The 10,993-nt window shown below is 43.4% G+C and overlaps 1 protein-coding gene across 1 annotated transcript in view; it reads left to right on the forward strand.

The window, feature by feature from the left end:
• DCAF12 (DDB1 and CUL4 associated factor 12) overlaps positions 1 to 10,795 on the forward strand; it is a 35,212-nt gene extending 24,417 nt beyond the window's left edge. Inside the window, exon 9 of the mRNA XM_030512683.1 lies at positions 488 to 10,795. Within this exon, the coding sequence (XP_030368543.1) occupies positions 488 to 646 (159 nt within the window). The 3' untranslated portion in view covers positions 647 to 10,795. The remainder of the gene's footprint in view (positions 1 to 487) is intronic.
• Positions 10,796 to 10,993: the final 198 nt, after the last annotated feature.

The following is a 10,993-nucleotide window of genomic DNA, read 5'->3' on the forward strand; positions in this document are numbered from 1 at the left end:
AATGTAATCTAACTTTCAGTTTTCACAACCTCAAACACAAAATACATTGTCTTCCTTTAAAACTGTGCTACTCTAATGTGGTACTTAGAGACATTTAATTTGTGTACAGTTTTAGAAGCTGGCTTCCTGGGGTAGTGCCATGTCAGGCACTTGAGTTCAATTTCCTGTATGTTATCATAAAGCAGTTAATGGCTTTGTCTAACTTCTCTCCATTATCTTTTGTATTACTGTGATGTCACTTTAAAAGCTAATGAAACTTGGTATTCTTCCTGCCCTTCACCTTCCCCTCTCCAATGTCTGGCCCAAGCATCCTCAGAAAAAGTTTCAGGACAACTCTGGTATCTTCACTTTGATCTGTCTGAAACTTCAGGGAGTATAAACAGCAAAGATCCCTTTTTAGGCTCTGGGAGCCACCTTCTGCTTTTTGTGAAACAAGGTTTTGGGTTTATTTGACAAAAATAACAATTTATAAACTTTCCTTTAACAGAATCATGATGAAACCTGGAGGAATTATTTTTCTGACATAAATTTCTTCCCAAATGCTGTTTACACCCACTGCTACGACTCGTCTGGAACAAAACTCTTTGTGGCAGGAGGCCCCCTTCCATCAGGACTTCATGGGAATTACGCTGGTCTCTGGAGCTAATGATAACTCTTTATAAATGCTGATCTTTACACAGATTTCCTCTTTTCTTTTCCTTTTTTTAACAACAAAAATGTGTGATGCCATTGATTTCTGATTTAAATGCAAGTTATTTTTTGGCAGAGTTTTCTGTTGGTCTCCAACAGTTTTGTAACATCTTTTTGAACCACTTTTTTGCTTTAACCTCCTTGATCCTTTATATGGAGAGTTTTTGAAATCCCTTTTTATTATATTTACTCCAAATGACTCTTCCCCCACATTTAGGCTATCTTGCCCATGTGCCCTCTCCCCTACTTTGCTGTGAGGTAGGATTCCTTTCTTATAGAGTGGTTGCTCCTGGGCTTTCTGTGAAAGTCTAGGGGCTGCGTGTGTGCAGGTACTTTGTGTCAGTTACATTACCTGGAGTGAGGACTACTTGTAATTAAAAAATATTAAAAATATTTATAAGAGATAAGCTACTATATCTGCAGAGCCTGGCCCTGGCCTGGGTTGATCTTATTTTTTAAAAGTACAAGTCTAATGACACTGTTTATACATAGAGGAATATGATGAATTTAAGCTGAACTCAATTGGAGCCCAGGGATGGATTCCACAGGGTTAGTGCCCATCAAGCCCAAACTGCAGAACTGAAGGAGTTGTGGAACATGCATTTGTATTTGAATTGCAGTTTCAGCAGTGCCAGGAGCAAAATTTGATCTTCTGTTCCTTCTCTGCCTGTCCCAGGTATCAGCTTGCACAACTTGGGTTTGTTCTGCAGGGTGATGTTACACTGGGGGCCTGCAGAGGTGCTGAGAGGAAAATGGGGGCTAGGGAGTGTTCTCGTTATTCAAAATGAACTAAATCCATCAATTTTCTGGATGAGCCAAGGTTCCTGAGTATGCTGCTGCAGTAGCTCGCGGGTTCTTCATAAACTGGTTAAAATCCAGGATCTTTTTTTGTCCCAGGCTGTGGACACTTTTCCCGTTTTAGCTGTTCTGGATGGCCATCTCTTCTGATAAGCCAGTGGAATAAAGTGTTTTTTTTCTCCAAAGTTAGAGTACCTCTTGAACTTACAAGCTAGGAGCTCTCCATGGAGCAAGATAACTTGCTGTTAGCTCAGACCGCACTAGCATCTGCTGTCATCCTGCTTGCTATAGGAGACGCTTAAGCTTTCCCCAAATCCCATGCTGCCTTCTGCATTCAGACTCCCTCAAACTTCATGTGGGACCGGGTGGGGAGAATAGATCTGTTGTCCTTTGGGTCCAGCTGTGAAGCATGTGCATTGCAGGGTGATGGTCTTACCTAATACTCAGCTAAAACGCGGGACCAGGGTGTTCCTCCTAGTTGGGTTTCTCCACCAAACTCTCAGCTTGTTACCAAGCCTCTGTTCTCTGCTGGGATGAAGGCCTTTCCGCTGCCCCTGTCACCAGGGGAGCAGAACGTGCCTGTGCTAACCTGCTTTTGTGTCAAATGGGCAGTTGGTTGAAGCTGAGAGGACAGGCACAGCTGGGACAATGCTCTGTTCTCCTATCTCTGCAGGACATCACAGCCACCACTGCAGGGCAGCTCTAGCCCCTTGTGCAGTTCCTGCCAGACTACCTGGAGCTAGCCTGCATGCATACCTTGCCATCCCTCTTGTCTTTGTACTTGGTATCATCAGTAACACAAGCAGTGAGCCTCAGGCTTAATTTCCATTTGGTAGTGGAGACTTACATGGAAATCCTGTATGGAATGCAGTTCCCTCCCATCTGGGTGGAAATCCTGGCAAGAAAAGAGCTCTCCCTGATGTACATCTGTCCCAGAAGTATCATTTACTCCACACTGACACAAATGCTTCACAAACAGATCTTCCTGCTGTGTTTCATAATTCTACTTCCCTTGTGGGTTGGTTGCTTAAACAATCAGTTCATGGTGCTCCGTGTATGACTTTTCAGGCTTTTCTCTGAAAAGGGGCAAATTATATACCACAGGATAACAAAGGAGCTCTCAAATTTTATTTAGAGTTTATTGTTTTTTAAAGATGTTGCCATGCTGCCTGTGTTGTTCTGTGGTGGCAGCGTACTGCTTTGGTTGTTTTAGAGGTTTTGAGAAGTGGAAGTATACAGAGAAAACCAAATCTTGGTGAAGTATGGCAGGATATGTATTTCTAGGATTACTCCTCCAGCTACTGTGTAAAATCAGTATGTCACAGGGAACATGGTTTGCCTTTTTTTTTGATGGGGGGCTTGGTTTGGCCTGCTGCTTTTCATAATAGGAACTACACACTTGAATCTACTTGTGTCTTCCAGTTCTTCCGAGACAACAGTTACTAGTTGGGTGCTTAGTGTCACTAGTACTGTTTCTGCACTGATCTGAAAATCCTAGCCCTGATGTCAATCTATGAATTAAAGCATATTTCAGGTCTGGGTGAGGGGGCAAAAAGGGCATTTGTATGGACTGAGGCTTCCAGCCTCCAAACACATAGACTAATCTCCCTGCAGAGACAGCAGAGTCTCTAGTTAGTGAAGAGGCACTCATGGAAAGCGTCCCTCTGTCCTGACTCTGATCTCTCCTAGTTCCCCAGTGTGTGTTCCTAAAGCCTGATGTGTTTGTGCCCTTTTTCTCCTTTTGTTTTTGATTTTCGGTTGTGGGGGTTTTTTTATTTTGGGAAACTTTGGACAAATCTGAGAAGAATCTGGACAATGATGTAAAATTTCTCAAGTCTGACGTGCTTCTCTATATTCTGCTTTCAGGGTGCTTTCTTGTAAAAGTAATTTCTCATGGGGAGGGAGCAGTCCTTGCTGCTGTATGAAAATCCCCTCCCCAAAAAAAGCTGGAAACAAACTAGGTGGTGCTGCAAGGATCCAAACAAATTGGGCCAGGGACACTTAATTTCTAGCCAGTTTCAGTGGCTTTAAATGCTTGTAGCAATACAGTTGTTAAGTTTCAGAATATTTTGTGGCTGGTTATATGTCACTCTTAGTCCAGTCAGTGTTAGAAACCGAGGCCAAGAAAGGCACCAATATGCCAAGACTGTCCAAAGATAAGTGATAGGAGAAATAGGAGGAAAAGACGGATTTTCTTCCTTGGTGTGATTTTTATTTCCCATGTTAGATATCAGAATTGAAATCCAGGATCATAGTGAGGAACTATGCAGGGGTTTCCCATCAAAGTGTAGGAGAACAGCAGGGGCTCTCCGGGCTCCGCAGAGGTGAGTTCAGTGTACCCTGCTGTTCAAATGGCAGACGCACCCCTGTGATGGATGGAGTTCAGTCTGATGGCTGTGCTTCAGTAGCTTCCTGAACAGCTCACCATGCTCTGCTCAGACCCAGTGCCATATTCAGACTGTCTTACCTTTTCCAATGTTCCTTCATGATTTCCCTCTTTTGCTCTTTCCTGCCCTCCTGAATGGTCTGTTTGGGGTCAGCTCCTCCACCCCAAATCATCCCAGTCTTCACAGTAGCAATATTGTGCTCACAGAGGTGACCTCAGTCAAACAGAAGGGGGCTTGCTGGCATTTTACTAAGCCATGCGCAAGACCTTCAATTTGTTTTAAACAGGGTTTAAGGCCAGCTCAGACAGTAGAGCTGGACAGTTGCTCTTGTACATGTTTGATTGATGGGATTGGACAGTATTGGTCTGTTCCTGGGGCTTATCTCTGGTTTATCTCACGTTAGGCACTTGGAGAAAAGAACTTTTAATCATAACAGACCTTCAAACTTTTCTTCCTGCTGTTCACTTTTCAGTCATGTGGGATCTTTTGTGCTGCTGGCGAGTGTAGGAAGCAGTTAATTTTACCACTCAGCTCTTTTCAGTAACTACCATGTTAATTTGGGTATTTTGGGGTATTACATTTTCAGTATTCATAATCACAGGTAACCAAACTAGTGAGTGAATTATGGGTTTGGTAATACCCAGCTTGTAAGTACTGAGTAGCAACCCCTCAGTGTAATTGGGTGTTACGTGATGGACATTCCCAAGGAAGCAGAAGCTACTTTCAAGTGTTGGCTTGAGGATAGCGCCGAGGGTGGTACTCACCCTTTTCACCAAACACCTTATTCCTGGTAATTCCTCCAGTTTTCTCCCTTGCACAGTCAAGCCATTGAGGGAGAATTGATAGCGCTCTCCTCGGGTGGTTTTGGAGATTACAGTGAAGAAGTGAGTCCATTTGTTTGGTTCCCTCATCAGTGCTGCTGGTGTTAGTCCAAGATGAGTAAATTACCAAAGAATAGTTAATAGGTATTTGTTTCTAGTCTCAGTTGTTCATTTTCCATGTAGCTCCATTTTTAAGATTCATTGCAAGAGTGCCCAGTGATCTTACGGTGCTTCGTGTATCCACAAAGATTACATTCATGTTGTGAGTGACTCTTGTGACTCCCTTCCCTCTTGTGACCCCCCCACCCTGAGGGGGACTGTTGAGCTTCATTATGGGGATATATTTGCTGCCTACATTTCAAATCTTTGGCAGATTTTTGTATCTTAAAGATTAAGATACCTAAGAATCAGATATTCTAATACAGATTTTCTTCCTTTTCCTTTACCTGAGCACTTGCTTTGTATATATAGTTTGCAGTTGCAGAGTTAACAGATTAAAGTTATGATCCAGCTATGTTGAGTGGTGGTTTGTGTCTTAATTTCTTCCCCTCGGCTGAGAGGCACTTACTGAGCTTGTGAACTGATGTCCCTCGCCTGGTGCAGATGTGGAATAAAGCGGGCTTGCCTAGACCCTTCATGGAGGTCACCTCTTTTGTTTTGTTTGCTTGCAAGAAGAACAGATGGGCTGCTGAATGCTGCAGCCAGGTGGGAGCTCTGAGGTTTGTGGTGGTCTCATGCCCTTATTTTCAATAAACCCACTTTTCCAAGGTTTCCAGGAGTCCCTTAATTAGCTTCTGTCACTACTGCTGCTATGGCTGAATTACTGAACTAGGGTACAGCTCCTAAGACCACTGTTGCGGAGCTGTGTGCGATGCAGGCAGAGCTGATGCTCTGGCCAGCCCATGCTGACCCCTGGACTCCGCTCCTAGCCAGGAAGACACTTCTTTAGCTTAAAGCCAAGTGAAAATCCCCGTGTGTGCTGCTGGCCACCCACTGCTGGAGCCTATGGTGTGACCTCGTCTTAAAATGAGTTTCTGAGTGTTGCAGTGCTGTCAGTAACTTATTTGGAAGTCTTTGAAGCGCACGCACCAGGAATTTGTCCGTGTTGCAGGAAAGGTGGGGAGGAAAGGAGAATACATCTACGTCTTGCCTGAAGGGATCTCCTATTCTCCTTTGCCTCTACAAGCAGGCACTTGTGTGAGTGGTGAGGATGGGCAAGGGGCACAAGAGAAACAGGGAAAGCCCAACAGTGTTTGGTATTGCTCTCAGGATTCCTGAAGAGTTTAAAAACAGAGAGGATACTTGTTTGTTGCTAAGGAGGTGCTTGTGAAAGGGCTTAATCAGAACCATTTTCAGAGAGATCAAGTAGATATCCATCTCGTTCTTGTTTCTACATGTTAATTTTCAAGGATTTAGATTAGGAAGTGTTTTTTTGCTTGTGATGCTGGGTTTGTTTATGAAAACCGTGTGGTACTTGGGTAATTAAAAAAATGCTCTTACAGAAAGAAATCTTCCCAATTAAAAATGGAGCACTATTTTCTAACAGCCTTTCGCTCTACTATCCTGCAGGGAGCGATATGCTCTAAGAAGATGCACATGGATTTAAAACAGGGTGCCAGGGTTGGCAGTTAGGAAGATTCAGGCTGCCTGACCCCTTCTTTACCCAGAAAAACACCAAGGAAAACACTTGATTGTATACCAATTCTGGTCACAGGCTTGAAACAGAGGGTGAGTAAACCCCTTCACAGCATAGTGCAATGTCTCTGTAGTCCTAGATGTTGATTCTTTGACTTTGGAATCAAAATCTAGGAGTGAATATGTTGTTTTCTTAGGAACTGCTTTTCTAGATTCCCTTATTGAAAGGGAAAAATCAGGTGCTGAATCTTAAAATCTCGTTAAACTTGTACTTTTTATTTGCCCATTCACCTGGTCTCCTTTCCTTTCCAAGGCCTCCCACAGTCTCAGGGTATATAAATCACTATGACTCATCCAAATAATACTGAAATGGACCAACCAGAGGTTAATGTGCCTTCCTCTTCTGGTACCTTGATCTTTGTAAAGTTATCTCAGACTTGTCAATGTCTTAGGGCTGGGTACATGCATTGTCTTTTTCTAAGATGTATGTGTTGAAATTGCAACAGGTTTGTACTGTTACTCGTGAGTTGTTCCATTTGTTCTGAGGATGTGGTGTAGACACAAATCAATGCACTGGTTTGTCTTGGGATCAACCTTACCTGTGACATCTGTCAGTGCTTGCTTGTATGTTAATGTGTACACAAATGCTGGATCTTCCCCATTGCCTATGATGTGTACGATGCACAAACTACACAAGGTGTTTTAAAACATGCAGTGATCGCAACTTGTTGCCTGAGGGTAGAATGTCCTACAGTGAACTGTTTTTAATGTTTTTTCCCAAATATATTTAATAAGATCCAAAGCTTTGGGGGAAAAGAAAAAATGATCAGGACTCGCTGATGCTTGCTGGCTTTTGTTCTGGATCCAGGTTTCTGATGTTTGTTAGCAGCTCTTGCAATTCCACCCATTTAACAGAGCCCTTCTCAGCTTGCTGTTTCTGTTGTGAGCTGTGTCAGAAACTGGATCCTGAACTGTCACAGAACCTGTCAAGTGAAGTAGTAACAGCTCTCTTCAAATGTTACACTGCACAACTGTAAGGTAAACCTGTTCAAAGTTATTGATGCAGATTGCAAATGGAACAGTGGGAAACTGCAGGTCATACGTGAAACCAGCCTGTCTGCACATGGGGCACTGTGTTCAGTTACCATGTAAATTGTCTCTGCTCTCTGAAAAGTTATTTCCCCCCCAATACAAAGACATTACAAGTTTCGGTTTGTTTTCTGAATTGTAAATGGGTATCTTAAACTGACATTTGGAATTTGGGCTGAGTTTCTGTCTCTTATGCAGATAGGGGAGAATACATGTCCCTTCCCAGCTGTAAGGTTAATTTGATCATAAGAGTGTGGAAACAGGAATGCTTCTCACTCACTGTGGCCTTCAATGGGCATGTATATCCATAATTAAATGAAGCACAATACTGCACTCTGTTGATCCATGAGGCTACCTTTGCATTGAATCAGCATGATTAGTCAATACCTGGTCAAGGAGCTCTAATGTATATGTGTTCCCTGTGCTGACTGCTCTCTCTGTACCCAGGGCAGACTTAATCTGGAGTTCTCTCTTCTTGCTAACTTCAGAGTTTCTTTAAATTCAGTAAGTTTCTGTTTTTGTCACAGTCACTTTTCAGAGTAGAACAGATGAGTTTAACTTTGTTTTCTGATCTTTAGCATTTTCCTCTTGTCCCATTTCTTCCTAGTTCACCTTTATCAGTCAGTTCAAAGCTGCTTGCCTAGTCTGAAAAATACGAAGCTGTAATAAAGAGAAAACCTGCAGCCCACTGTGGAAAGATCACTCTGTATTTTACCATAAACTTGAGTGGCTGCTTTGGAAGTGGATACTCCACTCCTGCGCAATCTACAGAAGCTGAAATTCTCTCACATCCCTACTATGGGGTGGATGTCAGCAGATCAGGAAGTGGATGTGCCCTGCGTCTGCTCCCAGTGTGCTTAATTGGTCAGTGGTGGTTTAATCAACCAGAGAAATGGCATCTTTGGCTGCTACTCAATGTCATAACTAAAGATTTCATTGAGAGCAATGCAGCAGAAGGCTGCATCACTGACTTCCGCTGACTTGATCCCATTTACAGGCTTTTATCTACAGATTTGTCTTTTGCATGTTTGATGGATTACAGCCCCCCCCGTAAGGCTCTGAGCTAAACTCTTACCCTGTGCTCAAAAGGCAAAGGTTGTCATAATGAGCTTTGGCCAAAGGCTGGCTACGCTCAGACGTGAACTGGTAATGGAGTGTTTGAGCAGTGGAAGCCGTGAGGTTTTGCTCCATCATGCCTTACGCTTATGCAACTGCAGATTAGTTGTTCTCAGAGCTTGTGAAACTGCTGGTCATCCCTCTTCACGTGAGATGTGAAGATGGCATGGGGAACCAGCTTCCTCAGAGGTCACTCACTCTCCCCCTCATCACTCAAGTTTACTTCTCTGTTATCATGACTGCTTACAACAGGTAGAGCTGCCACCAGCCACCTCCTCCTCGTGCTTCCTGCCAGGACGATGGAGTGAAAAGGCCTTGTCTGCAGCTCCCTCCACCTGGTTGGTTGGTGACAGTGCAGGGGTGTAACAGGCCCGCTTCAGTTGGCTGCTCTGAGCTCCTCTCGCAGAGCAGGTGTGATGTGGGACCATTACAAAAAGCTCTGGATGAGTAACTTACAACAAGCTCTGTCATTCTTGTTCAAAATGCTGTCTCCAGTCTCAGCCTCTCATCCCAGCCTTGCTCCCATCTTGCCACTCCCACCCCTCGGGACTAGAGCAAGTTCCCTGTCCTCTCGTGGCTTTACTAGTTCAAGTACCAGTTCTGCAAAGCCTGGGGGCCCCTGCTAAAACCCTGCTACAGTTTGGGACTCCCACACTCGCTTAGGCAGTAGCTTGCTGCTCACAGTTGCTCACAGTCTCCCTATTTATTTGACTCAGCCCTGGATGTCTCCCTGGACTGTTACTCCCCTTTCAGTCGAAAAGGCTTTGCTCCAAAGTCATTCCTGCTCCATGAAGGAGCTGATTCCTGGACTGCTGGCTTTTTATTTTTCCCATTGTTTACTCTGCGATTCACTGCATGTGTAGGAAATCATACTGACTGTCTCAGCTCTCCTGAATGTGGTACAAGAGCCCACCCTGTGAGGCATCAGAATTACCCGTCTACTTCCAAGGTGCACACAAACAAGGGTCTCTTACACAAACAAGTTTTAGGGAGGAAAAGCATCTGCATATACGCAAGTGGAAAGGTATCTCTGGGTAGAATAGGTGAGGGAGCAGTTTAAGAATTTGAAATAGAACAGTAACTGAGGTTTTTAGTTTCTTTAAAAAAAAATTGCTTTACCAGGAGGTTTGTCTGTGTTCTAATCCGCAGAAATTTGCAATGTAAACTAGGGGGTTTCTGTTCATCAATGCAAAATGTGCCTCTCAACTATAATGCAAAAGTCGGTCTCTGTCGCTGTCTGTTTGTAATGGAAGAAGTTTAATGAAGACTGATTTAAGGTATTTCTTGCTTTTACGTGTAACCATCCACACAGCAGTCCTTGCTGGTCTTTTGCAAGCACCATACGGCACTATCCCTATTTAAAAGCAAAATGAGGATTGCACTGAGTAGTGGAACCTGCTGAACTCCCTTGGTTTGAGAGACACGCTGGAGAGAAGAGTCCAGGTTCCACGTATTTTAAATACAACTATAAACCAATGCAGCTACTCTCTCAGATCAGCACCACTTCCTACCTTTCCCTCCATCTAGATGGGAATTTCCAAGTAAACCCAGCAATATGTGACTCAGTTGACACGCTTGCAGGAACACGGGGTTTTTAAATTTGAGGATTGAGATTCCTCTTGTGGAAGAACTCAGTGTGGGTGCAAGAGCTTGGATCTCGGATTGCAGCTCTTCTGCTAACTTGCTAAATGCAATCAAGTACTCTGGACTCTTCTGAAGATGACTGTGGTAGAACATCAGGTGAAGGTGAACATCAGTGAAGGCGTAGGCTGGAGCCGATCATTTTAAGTGATCTGTGTGTTGTTTGACTACATGGACAATGTTAACAGTGATTTTTACAGATTGCTTTCCGTGTGTCAGTCACAAATAACTCTTAATTTGCCTTTTGGAGCAAAACTGTTAATAAGATACATTTTCAGATCAAATTAAGAGCCTAATAATTTTACATCTTGCATTAACCGGGTTACTGTGTTCACATGCCAGAAAGATGTTGCTCTTCGAAAAAGCATGTTGGTGTATGTGGCAATGACCCATGCACTTTTTAGATACCTAGATCTGTATATTCTCACCTCAGTATCGTTAACCATGCTGTAGTCTGACAAATGGATCTTTTACTACTACCCTGTTATATAGATCATTGTAATTAACTGCAGTTTGTTTTATCCACTACTTGAAGTTGTGTGATCTGAAAACTGGTGAACAAAAAGTATGTGTGCATCTTACTATGGGTATCTCTAAATAAAATGTATTTGTATAGTGTGTTGGGTTTGCTGATGGTTTCCTCTATTTCCTACTGCAAGTAAATCCAGGGCAGTTTGAGAGCAAGTGGGCTTGGGATTCTCCCTGTGGGTCCAGCCTCTGTGTTGACAGCACTGATTCAAAGGAAATAAAGCGAGCTGTTGTTTTTTCCTTCACCAGTGAGTTGACTGATATCCCTAGGACAGGTTCTCAGCTTAT

Source organism: Strigops habroptila, chromosome Z (assembly GCF_004027225.2).
Source record: "Strigops habroptila isolate Jane chromosome Z, bStrHab1.2.pri, whole genome shotgun sequence".
Classification (NCBI taxonomy): Eukaryota; Metazoa; Chordata; class Aves; order Psittaciformes; family Psittacidae; genus Strigops; species Strigops habroptila.